The sequence below is a fragment of the Cucumis melo genome, chromosome 2, assembly GCF_025177605.1.
Source record: "Cucumis melo cultivar AY chromosome 2, USDA_Cmelo_AY_1.0, whole genome shotgun sequence".
Classification (NCBI taxonomy): Eukaryota; Viridiplantae; Streptophyta; class Magnoliopsida; order Cucurbitales; family Cucurbitaceae; genus Cucumis; species Cucumis melo.
This window is the reverse complement of record NC_066858.1, coordinates 11,144,676-11,170,972: the sequence shown is the minus strand read 5'-3', so window position 1 is coordinate 11,170,972 and position 26,297 is coordinate 11,144,676. Positions and strand designations below refer to the sequence as shown.

Genomic DNA, 26,297 nt, shown 5'->3' with positions numbered 1-26,297 from the left:
AAATTAAACATTTTCACGACGTCTCCTTGCTCGACGTCGTGGAAGTTGCACCCTTTGTTGACGTTATTTGTGCGACTCACCATACTTTCCTACTGTCGACACCTTCTTCACGGTGTTGCAAAAATGTTTTGTTACGACGTCCCTTTTTCCAACGCCTCTTTCTGTGTCGGCAGACCTTCAGTTTTTTATAGTGATACTTCCCCAACTTATGTGTGATTTGATGTTTTTAGAATGATATGCCGGTTAATATTTAATTTTTATTTTAAATTCATGATTTCTTTTATTATTTTATTTTGGGCCCAAATAAATTATTTCTTTAGTTATGTTTCTAAACATTTCGTTTTCTATATGAGGTTTTCATATTTATTTCTTTAATAAAATGAATTAAACTTTGAATAATTTCCACCTTTAAATATCATTTTTATTTAAGTAATAACCTTATTTTTTTTGAAAAGGTTTAGTAGTTATAGAAGTATCATACATAAATAAGATAGTAATTAAATGGCAACAAAGAGAAAATTAAAGTCTTTTGTGATGAATTTTACATCTCAAACTATACGTATCTTCCATGTAACGCAATAAATAAGTCCATCAACCATTCCACTAAAATGCAATCTATCTCATTCTAATTGACTTCTTATTACCATGTGATTGCTATTTGATTGAGTTTTTAAACATTAGAAATATATAATTAAATTAAAACCAATGACATAAAACTCTTTTTGCTTGACAAAGCATCTAATCATACTATTTATCGAAGAACTCAATATATATAAGTAGAATAAATAATCATACTATATATTGAGTATTCTTATAATATGCACGAGAATAGATCTGGTCAACTTGATCCTAGCGAGGGTTAAATCTTTTTAATTTACTGGACCAGAGTTCTCATGGAAAAATAAACAATAATTTTTTTTATTAGCACACAACTTGGTTATCTTTTTTTTGAAGTATCAATGTAATCTACTACATCGTTAGAATCCTTGAGAACGTTTAGCATTAGAACTAAAATGAACTAATTTCTTGGAGAATCCTAATTCTAAAGCTATTTCAATTTTGATATATTTTTCCTATCTGAAATTTATTGGAGTTTATATTAGACCTTCAGAAGACAATTCTCGATCTTGACCCTTTTACCATGTTATAATTGAATGTGTGCTTGAGTTCCATCAACAAAAATAAAAAATTATTTGTCCATGAATATAACACCAAGTACAAGTCAAAACATTCATAAGTATAGTTGTGTCTAAATGCATTTTTTTTCTTATCATAATTACATCTTAAACCAAAATTTCGTCTATGCACGTGCTCATGCAATCAAGGTCGAAAGCCATTGATACTATTTCCTACATGTATCGAAACAGACATCTATAACTATAGAAATAGATACCATGATAAACTAAATGAACTTGAGACCTTCGATAACGAGAAGTTATAGTGTTTTATGTATATTGATTATTGATTAAGAAGACTAGGGTGTAAAAATTAGTTCAAATTCTCCGTTCTTTTGGAGAATGCTTTGAAATATTCTTCTAAATTTATATTTTTTACCATTTCTCCAAAACAATCCCAATATTACGCAAGCAAATTGTTAAAACTCGAAAAAAAAAAAAAGAATAAAGAAAAGAAAATAAGAAAAAGCAAAAGGAGGAAGACGGCTGGCGTCTCATCACAAACCCAGTTCGTCACGTCACCGCCGTTGGCATACGACGGGGAACTAATTAGCAATCACGTCTCTTATTAAAACTCTACGTGGGTTTCTTCTAATTTACGAAGTTTCTGCACATTCCCATCTCTTTCCTTCATCTTTTTAAATCTTTTTCTGGGCGAGTTCTGTATCATTTCTACTTCATTCTCAAGCAGAACTCCTTAAACTATCCTTCTTTACCTTGAGTTGCAGGATAAAATCGAGTTTTTTTTTTTTTTTGCTCATAACCCCGTTTGGGTTTCTTTAAATTTGTGAGGTTCGATTGCATTGAAACTACTAATTCAATAGGAGGCTGATTTTGGACTGGTTGAATCGTGGGTCAGTTTCACAATCTCAAAATTCATCTACCCTTAAACGGGTCAATCCCGGTAACATGGTTTCCATATCGGGTTCGGTATTCTTCCCATTAACAGTACCCAATTGTTCCTCTCGATCGCGTAAAGTTGCTGTTCTTGATGCGCATAATTCGTTTTGTTGTAAGATAAAGGACCAGAGAAGGATTGTTGCTTGTAATTGCATTGCGCCTCCTCCGTACTTCAAGAGTGATGAGTCATCTGCCGTAAATTCGAATGTACATTAAGCACTTTTTTCATTTTTTGTCTTTGTGTTTTTTCTAGCCCTGTGTATTTGATTGATACTTTCGTGCTTATGATTGTTCATTGCATTGTCTCGTCGCTGAATTTTAATTGCTGTGATTGTGTTCATACGCGTCATTGAAATGGGATGCTGTTCGTTTTTTTATTTTATTATTTTTATTTTTTTTTATCGATTTTTAGTATGTCTTGAAACTCTATTATTTTCCCATTTCGTACACTTTCTTCCTGTTTGATTGCTTCTGCCGTGGCACCTGATCGTGTTGGTCGCAGTTTATATAGGTTCAGAACTCCAGTTTATATCTGATTGTTCATAGCGTTTTTCATTTTATTGCCATCTTAGCTATCAATTTAAACATCCATAATCAGCGTTGAGACATAAATGCTTTCTAGCTTTGTGTTGCACTTGTATTCAGTGAGTATATCTTTTTTCCTAACTTTAGTTGAAATCTTCACTCGTTTAATAATTGTATCCTGTTTTTGTCCATTGCCGAAAATAAATCTCTTCTTAATGAATACAAATTCTAATATTTTTTATGTATTTATCATTTGTATGTTGTGGTTCGTATTTAACAAGGATTATATTATCAGGACTCGTTTAGATCAGAACATTTGAGCTCAGAAAATGAGGACAAGGATGAGTCTGATGTTCTCATCGAGTGTAGAAATGTCCACAAATCCTTTGGAGAAAAACATATATTGAGAGGTGTGAGCTTCAAGGTGATGCACATTTCTGCATCTTTAGTTCATTTCCTTTTTCAGTTTTATGCAATTTTTCTTTTGATATATGTCTATAAGCGAGTTTTTTTGGGCCGGAAAATAAGGTGTTAGAGGGAGATTCTTTCTTGAGTAAAAGGGGGTATCTAAGTACAAGTGTTCCATGTAGACGTCTGTTATCATTTACTGTTCTTTTCAGCTTATACATATGTCTCAATGCAACTTCCAATTCTACTTTAATGGTCTTCGATTAATTTTATTAGTGGTTTTTGAGTTGCATTATTAGGGAAATGAAAGTGTTCTACTGTTTTTTCATCGGATTATCAAATGAATTTTTGTCATTTGATATAAGTTTTAATCTCATGAAACAACTGTGAAATAATTCTTATCCTCTCTGTCCTAAGAATGTGGTAATCAAAAGGAACCTTGTAGGTTCTTGGTAGGGTTGTGGTGGTTGTTGTAGTTCCAAATACAGTTTTGTGCTATAAGTGAGCTTTCTTTTGAGCCTTCATGGATGTTCCTAATTCCTATTCTTCTTTGATCTGGTCTCTTAATATTCATGTCAATGAACATAGCTTTGGAAATGCTTTAGTTGTTTAGTCATTTTTCAAGTCTTTGTTTACAGGGTTTTGGGATGACACAGGTTGTATAACATTTCTTTTTAACCATGTCTTCCCTGGTTTGTATAGTGTGGCAGCTAATGAAAAATGCAGTAACAAAGACTTACACAATGCTTCAAGTGGTTGTGGATGATTAGGGCCTCTTGGATAGAAAATCCAGATTCTATTTTATGTTTTCAGATTCATTGAGTTCAGCAGATATGCGTTTGACAGATAATTTTGATTCTATTTTTGAAAGTTTTCAGATTCTGTGATACACATAGTGCAAATTTTGAAACAATTTGTTATGTTTTCATTTGTATCGAGAATTTAAAATTTTAAAAAGTAGAATTATGTTAAATACACATAAAAACATTTTGAAATATAGTATGTCATTGTTGGAAATTAGGGGCTAGTGGAGTGTTTGTAGCCTCAAGGGTATTTGTGTAATTTATTGTACCCTCGTTTTATTTCCTTTTGTTGTTAGGGCTAGTTATAGCCTATATAGATTCTCCTCTCTTGTACTCTTTTAATTATTTGAAAATAATAAGAGTGGTTTCTATCCTGGTTTTTTCTCCCTAGGGCTTTCCACCTATATGTTTTCTTATTTTCAATATGTTATTAGAGCGTGGTGACAAAACCTTAGTTGCCATTAGCGAAAACCAAACGGTGCAAGATGACCTTAGTTTTGCACTAGCCCCACCTCAGCCACAGCTGCTGTCGCCAACTTCCGTCGCCACCGTCGGAACAATCACCGGAGAAGTCATCGAAGACACCATTTTTTCTGCTACTGATATTGCCACTGTTGTCCAAGCTGCCATTGATCGTTATCTTCCGTCCTTACATATCCATCCAACTCTAGTGCTGCCACAACCCTTTGATGGAAACCCTAATTGAAACATATATCATGAAAACAAGATTAGTGAGTCATCTGCCTACCACATATGTAAATTCCCTAATGAGGCAACAAGCTTTTCACAATAATTGAGTTTTCCTTATCATGCGTCGCCTAGTTATGAACATCAAGGATTGGTTGGTTTATCTCCTATAATGGTTCTGATAGAATTTCAAGCTTTGAGGAAATTCAAGCTTTATTCATATAGGAAATGGATTACGATAGTAGCGAATTGAGGAAATCTCAATTCAACTCTCTGCTCACTTGTTCTTCTATCTTTCAGGAAGTTACAATAGCACAAACTCAACTAACAAAATTCAACAACCTTTCCCACCTAAACAGACTTCTATTTTTACTTAAAGCCAACCGACTTAACTACTATTTCACTCGTGTGCAACGTGTGACTTTTATTTCTTTCTTCTACTTTAGAAGAACTTGATAGGGGGTCTAACAGGTTCAACAGTAGTTGGCTAATCTTCAGACAAGTTTTCAACAAGAAATCGCTGCTCTCGGGGCAGCTCTAGGAGCTACCACAAACTCCACAAATTCTGCCACTCCTTCTGTCTTACCGATGTATTCGGAGAACCCGGTAACCTTTTTCCTTACCTTAACTGCTACAAATTATTTATCTGGCTCCATAGGAGTACATGGCGGGAAGAAATTGAATGGCCAAAATTATTTCTTATGGTCTCAATCCATTAAGATGGCGCTTGAGGGGCGTCACAAATTTGGATATCAATAGGTGAGGTACCGAGACCTATACTAGGAGACCCTCAGGAACAGATTTGGAAAGGAGAGAACTCTCTTCTTTGGTCTTCATTGATTAATAGTATGCAACCTCAAAGTAGGAAGTTTGTCCCGGTGTGTGAACATTGTAAGAAACCTTTGCATATGAAAGACAATTGGTAGAAGTTACATGGTCGATCACCAAGTGGTTAGAAACGTCCGCTAAATGACAAGCATAATTTTTGTAGGGCTTTTATGAGTGGATCAACCGAAGCTTTACAAACCCGAACCTCTGCGGGGAATCAAGGTGATCTTGGTACTCCTCTTAGAGCCATTACACAATTAGGTACATCTCAATCCTTTAGTCTTATCAGCATCGTTGGGAAGGAACTCTGGATACTTAATTTAATGCTACACACCATTTAACTGGATCCTCAAAACATTTTATATCATATCTCCCTTATGCTGGCAATGAAATAATTGGGATTGTAGATGATGGGTCCTTTGCTCCTATTGCCGGCAAGAGTCATATTTCCCCTTTTGATGGTCTCGTTTTACAGAATGTGTTACATGTGCCTAAGATATCTTACAATTTACTATCTATCAGTAAGATAACTAGGGATCTAATGTAACAACCAGTGTTTTAAAAGGCGCGCTGAGGCGCGCGCCTAGGCGCAAGGCGCACACCTTGCACTTATTTGCGGAGAGGCGAGGTGCAGATGAAGAGGCGCGGCTGAGGCGCACGCCTTCCTCCAGGCGCAGTAGGCGCAAAAGCCCCAAAGGCGCGGGCTTTATTATTTGGGCTAGGCTGTAATTAAAAAAAAAAAAACTATTATACCTATTACGTGTTTTACATATGGCTATAAGTCCAACGAAGAAGATACCGATGGTTATAAGTCCAACGAAGGAGTGAATGAAGATGAGGATCAATTTAGTGATGATGAGTTTGATCTTTAGGAATGAACTTTTATTTCGATTGTTGTTGAATTCTGACTAGTTTTCTATTGTGTTTTGTTTATTGGGTAGAAAACTAATATTATAATATTTTATACATTAGAGTTAATTCTCATTTCCACATTGGTTATTTACTTATATTTTATACATTGTTGTTCCTTTCAATTTTGTATGTATATATATATATATATATATATATTTATATAGTGCGCCTCATGAAAAAAAGCCTGCGCCTTTTTGTGCGCCTTGCGCCTAGGCCCCAGAGGACCATTGCGCCTTAGTGCGCCTTGAGCCTTTAAAAACACTGGTAACAACCCTCTACTGAGAGTTTAACTCTTAGATTGTGATGGAACTCCAAATTCAAATGGTAATTGCTGACTTTATTGAATTACTACAGTTCAAGAATAAGAATTGTTGATGTAACAATCCTTGATTACAATGCTAATTTCTGTTCTTCTCTCAACCAGAAGAATGTAGAAACATCTCTTACAATTTCCCTCCAAAAACTTGTCCGCTACTTCCTACTCACGACACTGACTTTATACACTATTTCCCGCCCAAAAGACAACTGTCATTCCTCCTATTTTCCCGCCCACCGACCTACTTAAATCACACGTGTGTTTTGTTTCTTTTTTAAAACTAACAAACATCTATTTCCACACGTGCTCATTAGAACAAATTCTATTTCTTTCTTCTTGTATACACTTGTTTGATAAGGGGTCTAACAGATTGCTTAACAAAATACAAAATACAGTGGGCTCCTTTCTAGAGGGAGTTCCCTCCGGTACAAGTCTAAGAAGATTACACAAAAACACAACCTTTTCCACCACAAAAAAGTAATATGTATATATATATATATATATATATATATATATATATATATATATATATATATATATATATAACAATACACGTCACCCCTCCAAGGGAGAAAGTATGAATTCCTGGGACTACACCTTCTCACGTATGTATGTATGATTGGTGGTCTAACAATATCCTCGGGACGAAAGCTTCCTTGTCCTGAAGGGAGAAAGTCAGGAACTGCTCTTTGATCTACTCCAAGCTTTCTTAGGTGGCTTCATATTTCGGTAGTCCTTTTCATTGGATCCTGAGCTTCCATTCTCGGGTGCAGTGATTGTCGCGGTAGGTAGTGACATCTTCGGGGACGGCTTCACATTCGAAATCTTTAGTGAGATCCAGAAGTGTGGGTTTGGTAGATGTGGTACTGCTTAACGCTTGTTTTAGCTGTGAGACATGAAAAACCGGGTGGATAGAAGCATAGGATGATAGGGCAAGCCTATAAGCCACTGTCCCAATTCTCTCCTCAATCTGATAAGGGCCAAAATATTTTGGAGAAAGTTTTTCACTATACCTTTGCGTCATAGTTTGCTGTTGATAGGATCGTAATTTTAAGTGAACCCAATCCCCACACGAATACTCTACTTCCTGATGGTGATGATCCGCATACTGTTTCATCCGTTCTTGGGCCTTTTCTAAGTGAAATTTCAGTTCATGTAAAACCTTGTTTCACTCCATTAATTGATCATCTAGGGTGGCGTTGACGGTTTTCTGGCTCATAAAAAGTGATAGCGGGTAGGGTACCTCCAAACACAACTTGGTAAGGAATAGACTTCAAGATAGCATGGTATGAGGTGTTGTACCAATGCTCTGCCCAATGTAACCAATCTATCTACCTCTTTGGCTTCTCTATGCAGAAACTACGCCAATATGTTTAACAAACTTATTCGAGATCTCTGTTTGGCCATCCGTTTGGGGATGATAAGTCGTGCTTCATCGTAACTGAGTGGCAGTGGTTGTAGGAGGCCGACAGGGGCTAAGTCGCTGGACTTGTTTCGTTGGCATATGTCACATTCAGAGACATACTGCTGAATTAGATTCTTTGTACTTGCCTATATAATTCACCAGATTCCCTCTTGTATGTCCGCAGATACTCGAAATGCCCTCTGAGGACCGAATCGTGATATGTATGGAGGATGTTGGGAATCAACGACAAGTGGGCCAACAAGAATAACCTGTCTTTATATATCAAGTGCCCTTGAACCATTGAAAAGTTTGGGTGGCTATCCAGGTTGATCACCAAGTCATCACGAATTTGATGGAGATAGTCGTCAGAAGTGATCATCGCACTACTTCCACATCTAAAATGTCTGGCGCAGTGAAGCTCACCAAATGTACTTGAGGAGGCATGCGGGGCAATATATCTGCTACGTTGTTTTGGAGGCTAGGTTTATATTGAACTTCAAAGTCATAACCAAGGAGCTTTGACACCCAATTCTGATAATTCGGGCTGGATCACCTTTTGCTCTAGAATATGTTAAGGATTGCTGATCGGTGTGCACTATGAACATCTGCCCCAACAAATAAGAACACCAACGCTGGATCACTAAGCCATGGCTCCCTTTCGTATACAAATTTAGCTTGTGCCTGAGGAGACAATTTTACTAAAAAGAGCAATTGGTCTTTACCCTTGGGTCAACATCGCTCCCACTCCCGTACTTGAAGCATCTATTTCCATAATGAAAGGATTAGCAAAATCAGGTAAAGCGAAGACAAGTAATGTTATCATGACTCATTTTAATCTCTTAAAGACCTCTACGGATTCTTCTGACCAAACAAATGCATCATTGCCTGTCATTTGGTGTTATGGTTGAGCTATCTGTCCATATCCCACGACAAATGGACAATAATAGCTAGTTAACCCAAGGAAGCTCCGTAGTTCCCTAACGTTGGTTGGTTGGGCCATTCTAAGATTGTGCGCACATCCTCAGGATCGGCCTCTACTCCTTCCGCCGACACCCAACAAGGGCCTAGATTGATGTAAGAAAACTAAGGGTTAATTGGGTAATTAGGTAATATTCTAGGTTAATTCCCTTTTTACCCCCAATTGTAATAGATCTCTATAAATAGGAGTCTTCTCCTCTGGTATGAAACACATTAATCATTCTAATAAAATAAAAGATTTCTTTTTTTTCTTTCTTGTGTAAACTTTCATGATAGGTGTCTATCATTTTTTGACTGCTTATTCCCTCCATGCACCTCTTTTATGAGATTATGGTGGAATACTATGAAACATGGATACTGTAGTTTGGCTAGTGTGTTTGTGTTCTACACGTGCCAGAGATTTGGATACTCCAACAGTTATTGAACACTTGTTAGCACAACATATGTATTAGACGTGCATAGAACATTTGTTGAGTTTTCCAATTTTGTTAGATTTTTTCAGATGAAAACAACTTTCATTGAGTAAAAAATGAAAGAAGACAAGGGCATAAAAAAGAAAAAACAAGCTCACAGAAGCACCCTCTCTAAAGGAAGGGCATAGGGAATAATTACAAAAGGCCTTTAAAATGTAAGCCCAAAGCGAGAAATGAAACCTCGCTAAGGACCATACATTGCTAAGATCATTTTTAAACCTTTGAACATCTTATCGTTCCCCTCCTCCTGAACATCCCACAACAAAGCACTCACCACAGTAAACCACGAAACATGGCCTAGAGGGATGTCGATCGGAGAGCTCCTCCGACGTTAGATTGGATACATTTTTTCTAAGGGACTCTCTCACGTAGGCTTAGTTTTTTGTATATTGATCCTTTCTTCTCAATAAAAGTTGGTCTTTTATCAAAAAAAGAAAAAAAGAACAAGAAAATATTTTGGAATATGTTTGATGGTTCTCACTTCTTAGTTTGTTTAGAGGAATACATGAAATAAAATCAAGGGTAAAGGAAACTTATTAAGCTTTGTTGTATCTTGTAGGTTTTTTTTTTTTTTTTTTCCATTTGAAAACTTTGATTGAAGGAAATTAAATACTGTTTAACGATGGTTGGATGTGAAAAACAGCTGGAAGATGTTTGAGATGTACTCATTTGCTTCATGATTCTGTTTCTATCCAGTTTTTTTTTCCAGTCCTATAACTTCTTTGATCATTGCAAACGTGTAAAATTTTCATGCAATCTCCATACCAATACTTCAAGGGCTTTCATCTTTTCTATTCCAACAAAATGTGGTTCCTACTTTATTAAAAAAAGAAAGCATCATTAGCTAACTTTGGACAGCTTAGCAACTTTAAAGAAGAAGCAACCTTGGAACGGGATAAATAGTCAGCTTGTTGTCAGTGGGGAAGTATGTGTCTATAGATATTATACATTCTCTCTTTTATGTGAATTCTCTTCAAATACACCTGGCACTAAGAAGGAAATTTTGGGTTTAATGTGTGGTTATTTCCACGGTTGTTTCCCTTTTCTGTCTTAATTTTAAATCGTCTCAGTAATGATAGAGTGTTGTAGTGTTTTCTAGCTATTCTTTAGATTCCTTTGCCATGCTACAGAAAAGAATACTAATCTAATCACCCTATACCAAGATTCTCACAGCTCTTCTATCAGCTTTGTCTCTGGTTTTATATTCAGTAATTTTTATTATCTTTCTCATTTTCATTCGTATAGATTAGACATGGAGAAGCTGTGGGAGTAATTGGGCCTTCTGGTACTGGGAAGTCTACAATACTGAAGATCATCGCAGGTCTTCTTTCTCCAGACAAGGTACATAACTGACTTTAATTACACATTGCATTTTTCTAATGTTGAGTTGGACCATACATTTTCCAGGTTTCTATAAAAAAGAAAAGAAAAGAAAAGAAATACATATATACATGGGCGTGCGTGTGTGTTTTCCAGGTTTCCAGGTATTTATGGTTCTCCTAATTGAATTTCTGGTATTGTGAACAGGGAGAGGTGTATATTCGAGGTAGAAAGCGAATTGGTTTGATCGATGATGAAGAGCTATCTGGTCTTCGAATTGGATTGGTTAGAACTGTCTTTAACTTGAATATATTCGAGAAGTTAAATGAAAAATTACTCTTTTTACATAAATATGTGATAATACCGTGAGAACGGAGAATATACCTGACGTAGTCTAAAAGTTTTGAAAAGGTTATTAGGTTCAATTATACAAATTGAAGAATTGTAGAAAGCATTAATAGGTTACCTTTATGGTGTTTCAAATTTCATTTTCTTTCAGTGAATTACTTTCTTTTCTGAATTCATTACTAAGCACATGTGATATTATTAACCGACTAAATAAATGATTTGAATTTGTTCTTTGAGAAACCCAACTTTCATTTAGGTTAAATGAAAGAAGACATTACATACAAAAAGGAAAAACCCGGCAGAGAGGCCAAGCACCTAGGTGTACAAAAAGGAGCCTCCAACTCAACGTAATAATTCTTAAAGGGTACCTACAAAAATCATTCGTTACCACAGCTCAAATAAATATCTTAAACCTAGTTAACAACCACACCTCCTCTAAAGTGTCTACTTTTCGTTGACGTTTCTATAATTCTCTTTCATCCGAATACTTCTACGGACAACTAAGAAATAGTTGTAATTCAACACAGGATCAAAGGAGGTCTTAGTTTCAAGTACTTGTAATGTTATTTTCTCCCCCAATTCCTGTTAATAGAATCACATCAGACATCACTTGTTGGATCTTTCTTTTGGCGATATCTTCTGGGACCCATGCCCTTTTCGTTATCAAAATTCTTGGCTTATGACAACTTTTTTGTGCTATAATGTCATGGGTGTTAAGTTCGGAATAGATAAGTCCTCTCTCCTCTCTTCTCTCTACTCCTCCCCAATCACTCCCCGGCTTCTCCCCGGCTTCGGCATCCCCTAATTCCGGCGAGATAAGTAGTTTTAGACATGGAGGTGAAAAGCTGCAAAAAATCCAAGATTTATTTTACTGCATATGGTTTGAAAGAGGATATTTCTATATTGAAGATGTAGATTTCTAAAAAATTCTTCAAGTTTCTAAACTCCAGCTTGAATGGTTCATGGTAGCTATTATGAACCTAGTGAAAGAACTAGAATGGAAGTTCTTTTTAGAAAATAGCAACAACGGATGTGAATCAGGAAGACTAACTAAATTTTGAACTCCTTCAAGTTGGTTCATGAGCTGTGTAGCACGAAAGGGATCCCAGCTACTTCTCCTTTATTCACATCTTCTCAAGTGATTCTAAGAAGGGTTGGTCTTCATTTCTTAATATGATCAAGGACTTTTTGTTGATTCATAAATAAGAACAGTGGTATTCCTCCCAGCAACACGACTCGCTTAAGACGGGATCACATCCTCCTCCAGCAAACTTCTTGGGTTTAATCTATGCAGATAAAGTAAAGGGTGCCCAAAGCAAATCTCAATCAATCGTAGAGGAAAAAAGAAAAAATTATGCTAAAGGCACTAGATCTGAAAATCTGACGATTGCATTAAGGAAGACTTTTCTAACCTCTAGATGTTATCACGTTTAATTGTCTCCCATCTTGAAGACTTGTTCAACATCAATATCAGCATTAACCCGTTATATGCCGATAAAGCCATTATCAAAGTAACAAAAGGAAAGGTTGAAGATTTGATTATTACACCCGAAAAATGGTTTAACTATCGAAAATTTCATCTATTATTTGAAAAGTGGGATGATGATAAGCATAGCAGAGCAACACATATTACAGGGTCTGAAGGGTGGCTCTCAGTTAAGAACCTTCCCCTTAACCTATGGAGGAAAGATGTCTTCAAAGCAATTGGTGAGTATTTTGGAGGTTTGGAAGAAATAGCTTTGGATACCCTTAACCTTATTGATTGTTCTAAAGCCAAAATCCAGGTGAGAAAAAATTTATGTGGGTTCCTACCAGTTTAAGAGAAAGTTTCTTCCTTAATTTTATTGAGTCGATTGAAGCTCCACAATTGATTAAAAAAGATCTTTTACTTAGTGACTTCACTAATCCTATTGATTTATGTAGATTAAATGCAGTAGCCTTGGATGAAGAAATCTTAGTGGACCTCCCGTTAGTGGATAATAGTCTAAATATGCAGCATGTTCCGACAATCAATAGAAACCCTTTTGAAGGAAAAAAAGTATGGCTGGTGATTTACTTTCTGACCGGCCGGCTTTCTCCAAAAGAGAAGAACATGCGCCAAAATTCAAATTTAGAAGGAGAAGAGCAACAACCGCTTGTGGGGAAAAGAGGCAAGGAATTTATGGAGGGAAGAGAAAAGCAGTGGCAATAAAGCGCCTTTTGTTCTTACAGATCTCCATCTGTCAGCCGCCCCCTAAACAAGTTCAATGCTGCTAATAAGAAAGGCTCCAACTTGATGGGTCCCACAAAAGCAGCTTGGAAAGGAACGCATGGCAATGAGGAAGAGGAGATGGGGCCCACAAATATTAAACTGTTTTTCCTTCTTCCCTGATGAAATATTCCAACAGCCTATCTCTCTGGACAACAGAAACAAAAAGAAGGTTAAAAGAAAAAAAGTACCAACCGGAAAATCCTCTGTTCAAACAGTGGTTAAGGACCTCCAGAAATTCTACATCAAAGGAAGAACCTCCTTCCAAAATGCTTGAACGACCCACCTGAATTCCGATTTAGTTGAGGAAAGCTGTGTAAAAATTCAAACTTCTGGGTTAGAATGCGAAGGTTAGTGAATAAAATTCACATCTCTTCAAATTTTAATGCCTCCTGTAGAAATTCCAGACTCCGGCATTAATCTTGTGTGAGGTACTTTGCATTCAGTATCAAATATTACGAATTCTGGAAAAGAAAAATTAGATGATGAAGTTAGTGCCAGCAGTGAAGAATTAGAAGGATTTTAGAGGAGGGAGACGACGTGTTGGCTGAATACGAGGCAAATAATTTGGTTGATGCATTGGGTCTAGATCTTCCTAAGTTATTTCTCACCCTTGAATCCAAGGCATGCTGTAAAGAATCAGCAGAAAACTTACCTGCAGAATTAGTCCCATTCATTGCTGCTTGTGAAATTGATCTTATCTAAGGAAAAATTTGAATAAGCGAAAGCATGAAAATTATATCGTGGAACACTGAGGCCTCCTAAATAAATCAAAACAAGCGAAAGCATGAAAATCATATCTTCCCTTAATGTACCTTGGTTTACCGCTTGGAGGTCACCCTAAAAGCTCCTTATCTTGGCAGCCCATTATAGATAAAATTTAAGGTAAACTAAGCAAGTGGAGGAGGTACCACTTATCTCGTGGTGGACAAATTACACTATGCAAATCAGTCCTTTCCAATCTCCCTACTTACTACGTTTCCTTATGCCAATTTCAGTTTTTAATACTTTGGAGAAAATCATGAGAAAATTTTTCTGGGAAGGTAATAAGGGGGAAAGCTGAACCACTTAGCTAAATGGTCTAAAATCACCAAAGCCAAAGAGATGGGGGCCTCGGCCTAAGAGATTTGAGAATAAGAAATATGGCTCTTTTATCAAAATGGGGATGGAGTTTCATGTTAGAACATAATGGCTTGTGGTGCAAAGTAGTTAAAAGTATTCACGGTGGCCACTCCTTCGTTTGGCTCACTAGCGGAAAGGAGAATTTGAGTTTGAGAAGCCTGTGGATTAGTATTTCAAGAGAATGACGCAAGATTGAGGCACTGGCTACTATCATAATTGGTAATGGCAGCAGAGTGTATTTTTGGACTGATCCATGACTGTATAATACTCCCCTAAATAGCAAGTTCCCTAGATTATCTCATGCTTCCCTGTTGCTTAAAGGATCAATTTTCGAGCATTGGGATAGCCAAAGTAGTTCCTAGACGGTTTACTTTAGAAGATTAATGAAAGAAGAGGGAGGATGTTGACTTTTAGTCACTGATGATTTCTTTAAATGGGAAAATGGTAAACTCTATCCCAGATAAGAAAGTTTGGTCCCTAGAACCAAATGGCTTCTTCCCTGTTAAATCCTTGGTTACTCATCTATCACTTGCTTCTCCAATTGATGTTTCTTTATACAAGGGGCTTTGAAATCTAACAGCCCTAGAAGAGTCAACATATCCATGTGAAGCATGCTTCAAGGGAATTTAAATTGTGCCTCTTCACTACAAAAAAAGAGCTTCCCTCTCATTGCCTATCTCCTTTTTTTCGAGTGTCCTTATGCAGTGAATTGTTGGTGTGGATTGCTGCAAATTTTTAATTTCAGATGGGTTTTTTATGGCAGTTCTAGTGGTAATGTGCTGCAAATTCTCTCTAGACCAGATTTATAGAAAACCTCATCAATTTTATGGTGCAATGCAGTCAAGGCCTTATTGGTAGAAATATGGTTTGATCGATTTTAGTATACTCGTTTAAATGCTTCATCATGGTGCTCCGTGGTCAAAGGATTTCAGGATTACTCCCCACATGACATTCACCTCAATTGGCAAGCTTTTATTGTTTAGCCATTTTGAGTCCAGCTAAGGAGATTTAGGCAAGGGTCCTGTTTCCGCTCGGTTTAGAGTTTTCTTTTAGTCTTTTGTTAATGATAGGCTGTTGATGTAAAGATCTTATGTTTTGGACTATATTTGCTTTCTCAATGTCATTTCATTTCTCTATTATTCGGATATGATGAGGACGCTAAGGGGGTGTCAACCTAGTTGAGATGTCCGGTACGTCTACTGATCCCTAGTTCTTTAATTACTCATGTATAACCCTCTTGTACTTTGAGCTCTCCTTCATTTTTTTATAGTAAATGAGATTTGTTTCCTTTTTAAAAAAACAACATTTTGTAAGATAGTTGATATTGGTGGGACCAGAATCCTTTAGTTGGTTTGCCTGAACATGGTGTGATGCTGAAGGTTTGAAAGTTATTTTAAGGGATAGATAGTTGTTTTAGATCACCAATTCAACCCAAAAGCTTAAGCTAATGGGTGAGAGTAAATTTAATATAATATCCAACATTCAAAGTTGCCTTACCTTTATCTCAGCTTCACTTTTTTAGACAGCATGAAAGACACTAATCCCTTAACCAACGATCAAATTGTTTCTCGTTGGTCGCTTTGGGAACACTTTGAATTGTTGATTGTGGTTGCTAGTCGAATGGTACTTTCTCATTTACTTTAGACAGCCAGATGGCCTTCTAAATATACAGATTAGGCTAAACTAGGTTTGGCTAAAGATAGGTATAATATCTAAAATAGAATCTAAATAATGAAATTGTTTCTTCATCTAATAAAAATCTATGTCATTCTCCTTTATTTAATTGAGAACCACTCATTAGTAATTGTATGAGTTTCCAAGCTCACAAATAAAGAGCAGTGTTAAATTATTGATGCAAATTAAATTTATTGTAACCTATCATTTTAAGCTTTTAAGTTACTTTGTTATTTAAAAATTCTAGATTTGCAGAAGTTTCATATTTAGCCTTATTTCCTTGTTTCTCATGACTCTAAAAGCTTGTTGCTGGATAGTGAATCACGTCCTTAAGTTTCTTTTTACTCATTAAAATGTTCATCCGTTCGTTTTTGTCTGCCTGTAGGTTTTTCAGAGTGCGGCACTTTTTGATTCATTAACTGTTCGACAAAATGTTGGTTTCCTTTTGTAAGATACTTATTTTCTTTAAAATGTTCTTGCCAGTTGCCAAAATTTTGTTGTATATTCTTTTCATAAACTTACTGCCTGGGCCTGTAAAGTTTTTCAGTATAAACACCTGAAAGGTGGTTTTAGAATAAGGTTTCATCTTATTTGTATTCTTGTTAACTGCATAGGTATGAAAATTCAAGCTTGTCTGAAGATCAAATTTCAGAATTGGTAACTGAGAACTTAGCTGCTGTTGGGCTAAAGGTTGGCCTCACATTTATTTATATGATGATGCATGCTTTGCAAATGATAGTCATCTTGTAGCCTCCAAATTTCCTTTCTATTGAAAACTTCCTACTAAGACACATACAGAACTATCCTCATCACTGGAACCAACTGACGTATCTTGCTTACACTTCCTCAATTCTCTAATACGTTTGGTTGTAGGCAGTGCTTCCAAAATTTTCTGATTTTCTATTTTAACCTTTTATTTTGTTAGGGAGTTGAGGATCGTTTACCTTCTGAATTATCAGGTGGAATGAAGAAACGAGTTGCTTTAGCTAGGTCCATAATTTTTGATAACACAAGGAAAGAAATTGAGCCAGAGGTATCTTCTTTATTTCTGTACGGTTTTGATTATTAAGTTATTGGATTATGCGTTATGCATGCCGGTCCAACTTTTGGTTAAGATGAAAACAAACATCTTCTGACAATTCAAGTTTTTCTGGTGATGTCATACTAATGGTTGGCAGATTTAGCTGTATAAAATATACTAGCGGGAGATGCCAAATAGGAAGGAAGTATTATTGGTAATCCGGCTTGGTTTAGAAATCTCAGAATAATTATAAATCTGGTTCCTTTATTTTGTGTTGGGATGCTTTTCTATGGCTTCATCTAATTTGTAGTCAGACTTGGTTAGAGAAGTTGTAATCATCTTATTGAATTCTCCCACTATTTTCTCTCTCCTGGTCTGCTGGTCACCTGTCTTCTGTCTCCTTTGTCCTACTCCTATCTATTGCATGCACTCTATTTTCTCTGTCTCAACGTCACTGGGTTATAGTAAGAATATTTGAAGGTTCTTTGGGCGGGTTCGGTAAGACTTTTGGATGGTGAAAAGTGTTTGCCATATAAAAAACTCTTCAAAATTTTCATAGTATTAACCAAATGGGATTTTTAAAATTCTAAAAACGTTTTAGAATAACATTTAAGGCCCTTTTGTCTATAAGCATTTATAAAGGGATAGGGACCCTTGTGAAGTTTGGTCTCTTGGTCGCTATTTCATTTTGAACTTGGATTTCAAAGGTCTTCTGTAACTATTTTATATGAGTTATTTTGTATAGTTGGTGGCCCTTCCTGTAGGGGAATGCTTCTTTTTGTGGCCAGTGGGCTTGATTTTTTTTTTGTTACGCTCGTGTACAGTGTTTTTAAAGGCTCAAGGCGCACTAAGGCACGGGCTTTTTTTCATGAGGTGCACTATATAAATAAATAAATAAATATATATATATATATAAAAAACTGAAAGGAACAACGAAATGAGAATTAACTCTAATGTATAAAATATTATAATATTAGTTTTCTACCCAAAAAACAAAACACAATAGAGAACTACGGAAAGGAATGGAAGGCAAAAGCGAAAAGGGACGCGGAACGGAAGAGTTGAAATTTGAAGTCGAAGAAGTCGAGCCGTGGACGAAGATGCGTAAGAGTTATTTCGTTTCTTCACACCCAAGTTACATGTAATAGGTAAAAAACAATAGGTAAAACACGTAATAGGTATAATAATTTTTTTTTAATTAAAGCCCAGCCCAAATGTAAAAGCCCGCGCCTTTGGGCCTTTTGCGCCTGGAGGAAGGCGCGCGCCTCATCATCCGCGCCTCGCCTCTCCATAAATAAGCGCAAGATGTGCGCCTTGCGCCTAGGCATGCGCCTCAGAGCGCCTTTTAAAACACTGCTCGTGTATTTGTTCGTATATTTGTTTTTCCAATAAAAGCAGTTGTTTATAAAATGAAAAATAATAAATAAATAAATGATAGGATGCTTTCTGTATTAATTGGACCTTTCCTTTGTGAATTACTTCGTAAACTAAGAATAACCTTCATGACAAGTACTATTATTCTCGTTGAGGTGAACAGCCACAAGCTTGTTTACTAGCTGTATGACTGCCTTGTGTGTTCAATTTACTTTTAGACTCCACGAACACCTTGTTTTGTGGCCATATGCACTGACTGATTACAATCACATGTAATCAGGTGCTCTTGTACGATGAACCTACTGCTGGACTTGACCCAATTGCATCAACTGTTGTTGAAGATCTTATACGTTCTGTACATATTAAGGGTGAGGATGCTAGTGGGAAGCCTGGAAAGATTGCATCTTATATTGTAGTCACGCACCAGCACAGTACCATTAGGAGAGCTGTTGACAGGTTACAATTTTAATTCGTGTGTTACGAGCTCTTGCTGCTTATATGATAATAAATTATTCTCCTGGCAAGTCCTTGAAAGCACAAAATTTGGTATTTTGTAGGTTATTATTTTTATACGAGGGAAGGGTTGTCTGGCAAGGAATGACCGGTGAATTTACAACGTCTACAAATCCAATCGTTCAACAGGTAAAGAAAAAGAGGTTTTGATTGACATGTTTTTAGAGGCTTAAAGTTTAGAGGTAAGGATGTTGATTCAAAAATTATAGCAAGAATGGTTGCTACTATCCTTTCAACTGCTTCACCGAATGCCAGAATCACGAGAATTTTGCTAAAAAAGTCGACTCTATGGTGTGGGTGTTTTGTGTCTGTTTAGGTAAAATAATTGTGTATTTTATATCTCATGTAGTCAAGGCGCAAGATGAAGTTGCTGAAGTACACAAGCATTGAATAATAACTTGGAAGTTGAAGTTATGGAAACATAAATGTATTTTTAGACACATTGACCTTTCAAGATCCATGAAGATTAGATACATAGGATTTAATACCCAGGAGCTGGACGTAGTCAGAGACGGTCTCCTTTGCTGCAGGCCGTCTCCTTTGGTATTAAGCCTGGAGTGGTGCTTACGAGCTTGGTTTGATTCTTTCATATTCAAATCGTATTTCGTAGTTAGCGGTGTGGACTCCTTTTTATGGACTTGGTTTCAATACACTCTTGGTTCTCAATATTAATAATAATAATAATAGTAATAATAGTAGTAGTAGTGAGACATTTTCAAATATAGCAAAGCGAACCAAAATATTTTAAAAAATAGCAAAATTTTAGATCTATCATCACTGATAGACATTGATAGATTTGATAGATTTCTATTGGTGTCTGTCAGCAATACTTCTATTAGTGTCTATCAATGATATTAATAGCATTGGTAGATAGAGTTCAAAATTTTGCTACATATTGTAAATATTTTTAATATTTTTGTCAATTATAATAATTCTTTTAATAATAATAATAATATGTATAATACATGAAGGTTGGTGAATTATATTCATGTCGGTTTTTTCGAGAGTAATAATATATAAAGGGTTGAAAAGGAAGGATAATTTTCTTCATTTGTATATTCTCAAGAAAAAATATCATCGATTCTGATTACTGTTAGTGTTTCTTCTGTTTTTCAGTTTGCATCGGGAAGCTTGGATGGTCCGATTAGGTACTAGTGGATTCAGTAACGATGTACTTTTAGATTAGATGTAGCAGCGTTCCTACTTTGGAGACAACAGACTTTAGTTATGGAGAAGACAGAAAAGTTAACATGGACCAATTCTTACACATTGCTGAGAAAGAGAACAAGCATTAAAGCTCATTTCTGTAATTCTGTTTCCTTTGTTAGAAATGTGTTCTTCGTTTGTATTTCCATTGTTTCTGTAGTATTAGGCAAATGTAGAAGCTATGTGGGGATTATTTTTAGTTTTCCTCGAAAGCAAGCAGAGAATCTCAGAACTAAAATCTTGCTTTTCCTCCATTGATGATAGCTTTTTCCTCTTTCTATTATTCCTCAGCAAGAAAGGAAATTATTTTGAAACACAAAACTGTCAAAAGTATTTATAAATATTATCTAAATTTCACAGCCTATTACTCATTAGTGCCTATAAACGTCTACCTAATTGATGATAGATCTCGGTGTTTATCAGTATCTATTGGTTATATTTTGTTATTTTTGTAAATATGTGATTCATTTTGTTATATTTTAAAATAGCTCGGATAAGAGTTTAATTTTCATTTGGGTATTCTTCTCTATGGCTAAAGCGAGTCAAACTTATAGGTAATTGATCTATATCATCTTTTTTAGGATAGAAATTTATGGTATTTTTGGATTAACTTTCTATTTATCAAGAAAAATATATTTGAGTCACGTGTCTATGAATTTATGAATTTGAGATTGACGCAAGGAATATGAATTTATATTTTCTATTGGCCATATCATACGAGATGGAAAAAAATGTAAAAGTGTAAGATTCTTGAATTGTAATTTAAATGGAAAAGATTAATGTAGCTTTCGTGTGTATCAATTATTTAAATCATGTTTTAGATTTTCTTTTGGAAAATATCGTATCTCCATATACTTAAAATTATTTCAATCAAATGGATGATCATTTATTTAGATGATTTTTTAAAATGATCAATGCATCAAATTATACCTCTATTTGTTCAAATATCATATTAACAAAATAGATAATTAGAATTAGAGCATAGATAGATCTAAGAGAGACCGTACCTAGAAGTTCAAATTGATTCATTTATGAAGTTGGGATTCACAAAATTATGGTTTACGTGACCCTTGTTCCAATTTGGGTCACCAATTTCCAATGAAATTTGATAGAGTATAAATAGATTAGAGTATAAATAGATCTAATCTTATTGATGGTCTAATTATCATTGATGGTCTTTTATCATCGTCCCTTATCGATAAAATATGAAATTTTGCTATATTCTATAATTTTTTATTCATTTTGCGATATTTAAAAATGTCTTTCGACTTTAAATGTCTAAATTAATAATTTCCCTTGAAACTAATTTTGCTTCAAGGAATCCTATGTTTCATCTGTAGGACCGATAATTTCATGCTTGAAAGTCTATTTTATTTGTGGTTGTTGCCCTAATCACAACATACTAATTTATTCCTAAATGTTTTCCTTTCCTGATTGCTTTTTTTTTCTTTTAAAAAATAAATAATAATGTTCCCTTGATTTCAAAACATAATTTGCATTGTAAATGGAAAGGCTCACAAGAAAAATGAAAATTATGTTCGCTAAGGCTAATCTAACTTGATCAGTTGTGATAAACACAACAATTGGTATTCAAATTGCAAATGGCACCCAAGTTTTTATTTATTTGTTCACCTATATTCGATGTGTGTGTAAGAACAATAATTTTGTTAATGGTATTTATATAGAGTGTGTTAGAAGAAAATGTTTTTCAAAATAGTCATTTTTATTTAAAAGATGTAAAATTTGTTTAAAATAAACATGTCCAAACATTTTAATTTTAAAAATAAATCTCAAAAATGTTAAACCAATAATTTTGTGTGTGATATAAATCATGGTTTCTATAAATTGTTTACTTTTAGAATTCGAATTGGACAAATTTATAAACTCCAACCCAATAGTAGACATCCACTTCAAAGAGGTATCATCGTAGCTTATACCATTAGTAATATGAATGAAGTGCGCTTTATCGCTTGTTCATGATTCTCATAAATAGAGTTAGGAGGAATCATTTAACAAGCAAGAATGAAGGTTTCATTAATGTAACAAAGACTTCATGATATTTTCAAGTGCAGCACTCATTTATTGGTCAAAATCTTGGTGGCTAATTGAAATCTCCTATTCTCACACTTATGATGTTTTGTTGGTGTATTTTCAGTTAGACTTTTTACTTTCATTTTAGGTTATGTTTGTATTTGATTACGGTCATACAGTATGAACTTTCCTACTCTTGGAATGTTTTCCCACCTTTGGAAATACTGCAACTTTGAGTCATCTGTATCCAATCCCTTTCATTTTGAAGTTATAAAAAGCCATATACTTTGCATTTGTTAATTCAAGAAATTTGTACAAATTTATGTACTAAACAATATCCTTGGTTCCAGGTTCCATTTTGTAATTTAAAAAAGAAAAAACAGTTACATATTCATCAACTATCAAACAACTATTTCTTCCTCTAAAGAAAAAAAAAAATTACCAAAAATACATTTTGATATTTTGATTCCTACATTTTGAATTTAGTTCTCATTTAGTTTCTTTCAATACTCCGTACTTCCATTATTTTGGTGTTAATATCTAATAATTTATTAAAATTAATATTGAAGTGAAAATTTAAATTTTAATCATGTGAATTAATTTTAAAGTACTATGTAGACTAACATTGCATATGAAAAGAGCTCAATTATTGAGATTTGAGATAAAAAGGTGAATTTTAAAACTGAAGACAAAATTGAAGCAAAACTCAAAGATCAATCATCAAATTATAATATTTCGGGACCTATGAAGATGCTTATAATATTTTGAAATAAATCAAATCTAAAACCTATGGACCAAAAGTTTTGATTCTAAACTCTAAAATATGTCCAACAAAAGGTTACAAAGATCCGAGTTATTATCTGATTGGAAGATTTCTCGTCCTTCTATTAGAAAGAGGGAGGGAAAAAAAAGCCTCAAGAGAAAAAAGGAATATACAAAAGAGCAATATTGCAAAACTCATTCCTCCACTTCATCAAGCTTTTGTGTGAAGAAAGTAGTTTCTTGCTCTAGCAGAACACAAGAGGGAAACAGTCCCAAAGTAGAAACTTATAAAGGCACTCAAACAGAAAATCCAAACCGATATTGGCCCCTCTGTTTCGCCATCTGATATCTTCCCCGGAACTGTTGGAATACCGCTGGAGCGACACCCTTCACCCGAAGACTCCACACACAGGTCTGGATTCCCAGCAAATGCACCTGGAAACCGCCCGAATCCTTGCTTCTCCGAAACCAAACCCGAGAAGCAGTTATAGGACAGATCGAGAAGAGTTAAATCCTCAAGGATGGATATATTTCCTGGGATCTCACCAGACAGATAATTGTGGGACAAATCTAAGGCTCTTACACTCTGCATTTTCTCTAACCCAGGAACCTGTCCTTCAAGAGAGTTATATGATAAATTCAAGTATTGAAGACCCTCTAGTGAATATAGACCTTCTGGGATCGACCCATGTAGTAAGTTATTCGACAAATCGATTCCAACAGCCGAAGACAGATCGTAGTTGAATTGTAATTCACTGCCAACATCGACAACTGTAGAAACTTTGAAATTCACAACTTTCTTTGCTGCGAATGGTTCATTTGATGGCCTACTAATGTCGCCACTGTTAAAATTTGAGCTAATGTTGAAGTTAACATCGGGTATGGGGCCAGAGAATTTGTTGCTTGAGAAGTCCATCAGCTGAATTACTTCAAAGGCAAACAACCAACTGGGAAGGTTACCTATGAATTTGTTGCGAGCGAGTGAGAGATATCGCAGGTTCGACCATTTTGTTATCGCATCGTTCAAATTTCCCGAGAGATTGTTGGAGCTGAAATCAACAATTTCTAATGATTTACATCCCGCCAGAGTCAGTGGGACTTCACCAGAAATCATGTTGTTGCTAATGTCTAATATCTTCAGACTATCCAATGCATCAAGCTCAGGTTGAATCTCACCAGAAAGATTATTGTTGTTAAGTATCAAAGCAAGTAGTTGAAAGCATCCCACAATGTTCAATGGAATTGAGCCCGATAAGTAGTTATATGAGAGATCAATGACTTGGAGATAAGTCAGATTCCCAATCCTTGCAGGAATTTCCCCCACAAGGAGATTGTGTGAAAGGAACAATGCCTGCAAACTTCTCAGTTCTGTGATCTTTGATGGAATTCCACCTGAAAATCGATTGTGAGACAAGTCAAGGAGAACAAGCCCTGATTTTTCTATCGTCTCCACAATCATGCTCGGAAGAGGGCCATATAGATCATTGTTACTCAAGTCCAACACAAGTAGCTGCTCTGCAAACAGGAGTCTAGGCGACATCTTGTAAGTCAAATGATTGGATGATAGATTCAACTGAACCAAAGCACGAAGTGACGCAATACACGTGGGCACTCCTCCAAAAATAGAATTGTTAGCCAAATTAAGAACTGTGAGAGACCGTGTGCAAGCTGAAAAACAAGGTAGAGTTCCAGAAAATCGATTCGACATGAGATTGAGTGAAACTAAAGGCTGAAGGAAATCATATACATTCCCCTTCAAATAGTTATTTTGAAGATCCAAATGCTTTAGAGAGGTCGAGTTCAACAAACTCTCAGGCATTTCACCACTAAAAGAGTTGAAACCCAGATCAAGTTTCTGCAGCTTTGTCGAGAAGTTCCCAATCCAAGAAGGAATAGGACCCCCCAAGTCTTGGTTACCGACCAAAATAAGCTCCTCCAAGTTCTCTAGTTTCATCAATGTCTCAGGCACAACACCTCGAAACCGATTACGACTCAAATCAACAGTACGAAGGCGAATTAAATTGCCCAAACACGAAGGTATCGAGCAAGAAAAGTTGTTCTGAGACAAAACCAAGTGCTCAAGAAACGAGAGGTTACAGAATCCAGAGTTAATTTGGCCAGACAAGTTCATATCAGTGAGTTTAATGGAAACCACTCTCCCAGTCTTGTTTTCACAAGCAATTCCAGCCCAATCTGAACAATTTGAACCCACCCAGCTTGACAAATTCTTATTAGGGTCTTGAATCGATGATTTGAACGCCAAAAGAGAGGCCTCATCTTCAGGGTCAAGCTCCGCTGATTGAGAAGGGTTCAAGCAAAAAATCAACAAGAACGAGAGCAACAGAGCATGGTAGTCAAGAGACTTAGATGAAAAGAAAGAAGAAATCCATTTCCGGCCTGGAACTGAAGAACGAACCCAACAAACCCTCAAACAAGAAAATGGAATCAACTTCCCCAAAAGCCATCTCAGGTCCATCACTAAGAAACAAACCAATTTCCTAAAACCCCAAAGTAACAGCCAGAAGAATCAAAATTCCTATAACCCCATCTGCCCAAACAAGAGAGAAAGCTCTAAAAAGCAAGCATCAATGAGACTAAGAATATAGAATGAGAAAGAGAGACTTACTTTACGAGTGGAAATGGAGAGAGATAGGAAGCAGCAGCAAATGAGGTTTTTGTATTTTGGGTTATCGTTTATTGGAGGTCGCAGGAGAATAGAGATTCTCTAATTTACATGTCTTCATATTCTTTATGAAAGGGAAAAAGAAGAGCCATTAAAGGGAAAAAAGGGGAACTTTGGTTAGGGACGGTAGAGATTGAAAGTGAAAGTGTTAGTGAGCTTGTTCCCTGTGTGTCCACTCTCTATTTTATTTTTCGTGCCTCAAGTCTTTTGGGCACTCTAATGGAGAAGAGCCATATCCTCCTCGTCCTCCCACCAAAACCATTAATTTTTTTTTAGGAAACATCAATTAAATGAGAATTTTTAGTAAAAGGCTCCTCATACATAGCCGAGGAGAACCAAAAAGGCAAATAAGTCGCCACCCAACCAACTTCTTTGGAGAGAGAGAGAGAAGAACAAAGGTTTATAAAACAAAACCCAAAAGACTCCCAGCAAGGCTGTGACTACCCCATTCACAGAGCGTACACACCTGACAAAAGACAAGACCTCGACATTAACACCTAAAGGCAAGCTCACACTAACAAGGTGATTAAGCTCAGCATTCCAGTAACGCTAGACATCAATGAGCTCACAACAATCTGACTCAAC

General features: G+C 35.8%; 2 protein-coding genes across 4 annotated transcripts; one reads left to right on the top strand and one right to left on the bottom strand.

Moving 5' to 3' along the window:
• Positions 1-1,590: 1,590 nt before the first annotated feature.
• LOC103487240 (protein TRIGALACTOSYLDIACYLGLYCEROL 3, chloroplastic) lies at positions 1,591-20,600 on the top strand. 2 transcript variants are annotated; one of them, XM_008445496.3, is made up of 10 exons: positions 1,591-2,282; positions 2,896-3,024; positions 10,656-10,751; positions 10,938-11,015; positions 16,508-16,569; positions 16,737-16,812; positions 17,048-17,155; positions 18,798-18,973; positions 19,075-19,159; positions 20,147-20,600. In XM_008445496.3, the coding sequence occupies exons 1-10, from the start codon at positions 2,085-2,087 to the stop codon at positions 20,183-20,185; spliced, it is 1,047 nt and encodes a 348-aa protein (XP_008443718.1). In that variant the 5' UTR covers positions 1,591-2,084; the 3' UTR covers positions 20,186-20,600. The 2 variants fall into 2 exon arrangements, with proteins under 2 accessions (XP_008443718.1, XP_008443719.1); XM_008445497.3 differs by lacking the exon at positions 2,896-3,024 and having other exon boundaries at positions 1,630-2,282.
• Positions 20,601-22,961: 2,361 nt separating this feature from the next.
• On the bottom strand, positions 22,962-26,096 carry LOC103487239 (receptor-like protein CLAVATA2). 2 transcript variants are annotated; one of them, XM_008445494.3, is made up of 2 exons: positions 25,656-26,096; positions 22,962-25,527 (listed from the first exon to the last, which is right to left on the bottom strand). In XM_008445494.3, the coding sequence occupies exon 2, from the start codon at positions 25,503-25,505 to the stop codon at positions 23,241-23,243; it is 2,265 nt and encodes a 754-aa protein (XP_008443716.1). In that variant the 5' UTR covers positions 25,506-25,527; positions 25,656-26,096; the 3' UTR covers positions 22,962-23,240. The 2 variants fall into 2 exon arrangements, with proteins under 2 accessions (XP_008443716.1, XP_008443715.1); XM_008445493.3 differs by having other exon boundaries at positions 22,962-25,577; positions 25,656-26,095.
• Positions 26,097-26,297: the final 201 nt, after the last annotated feature.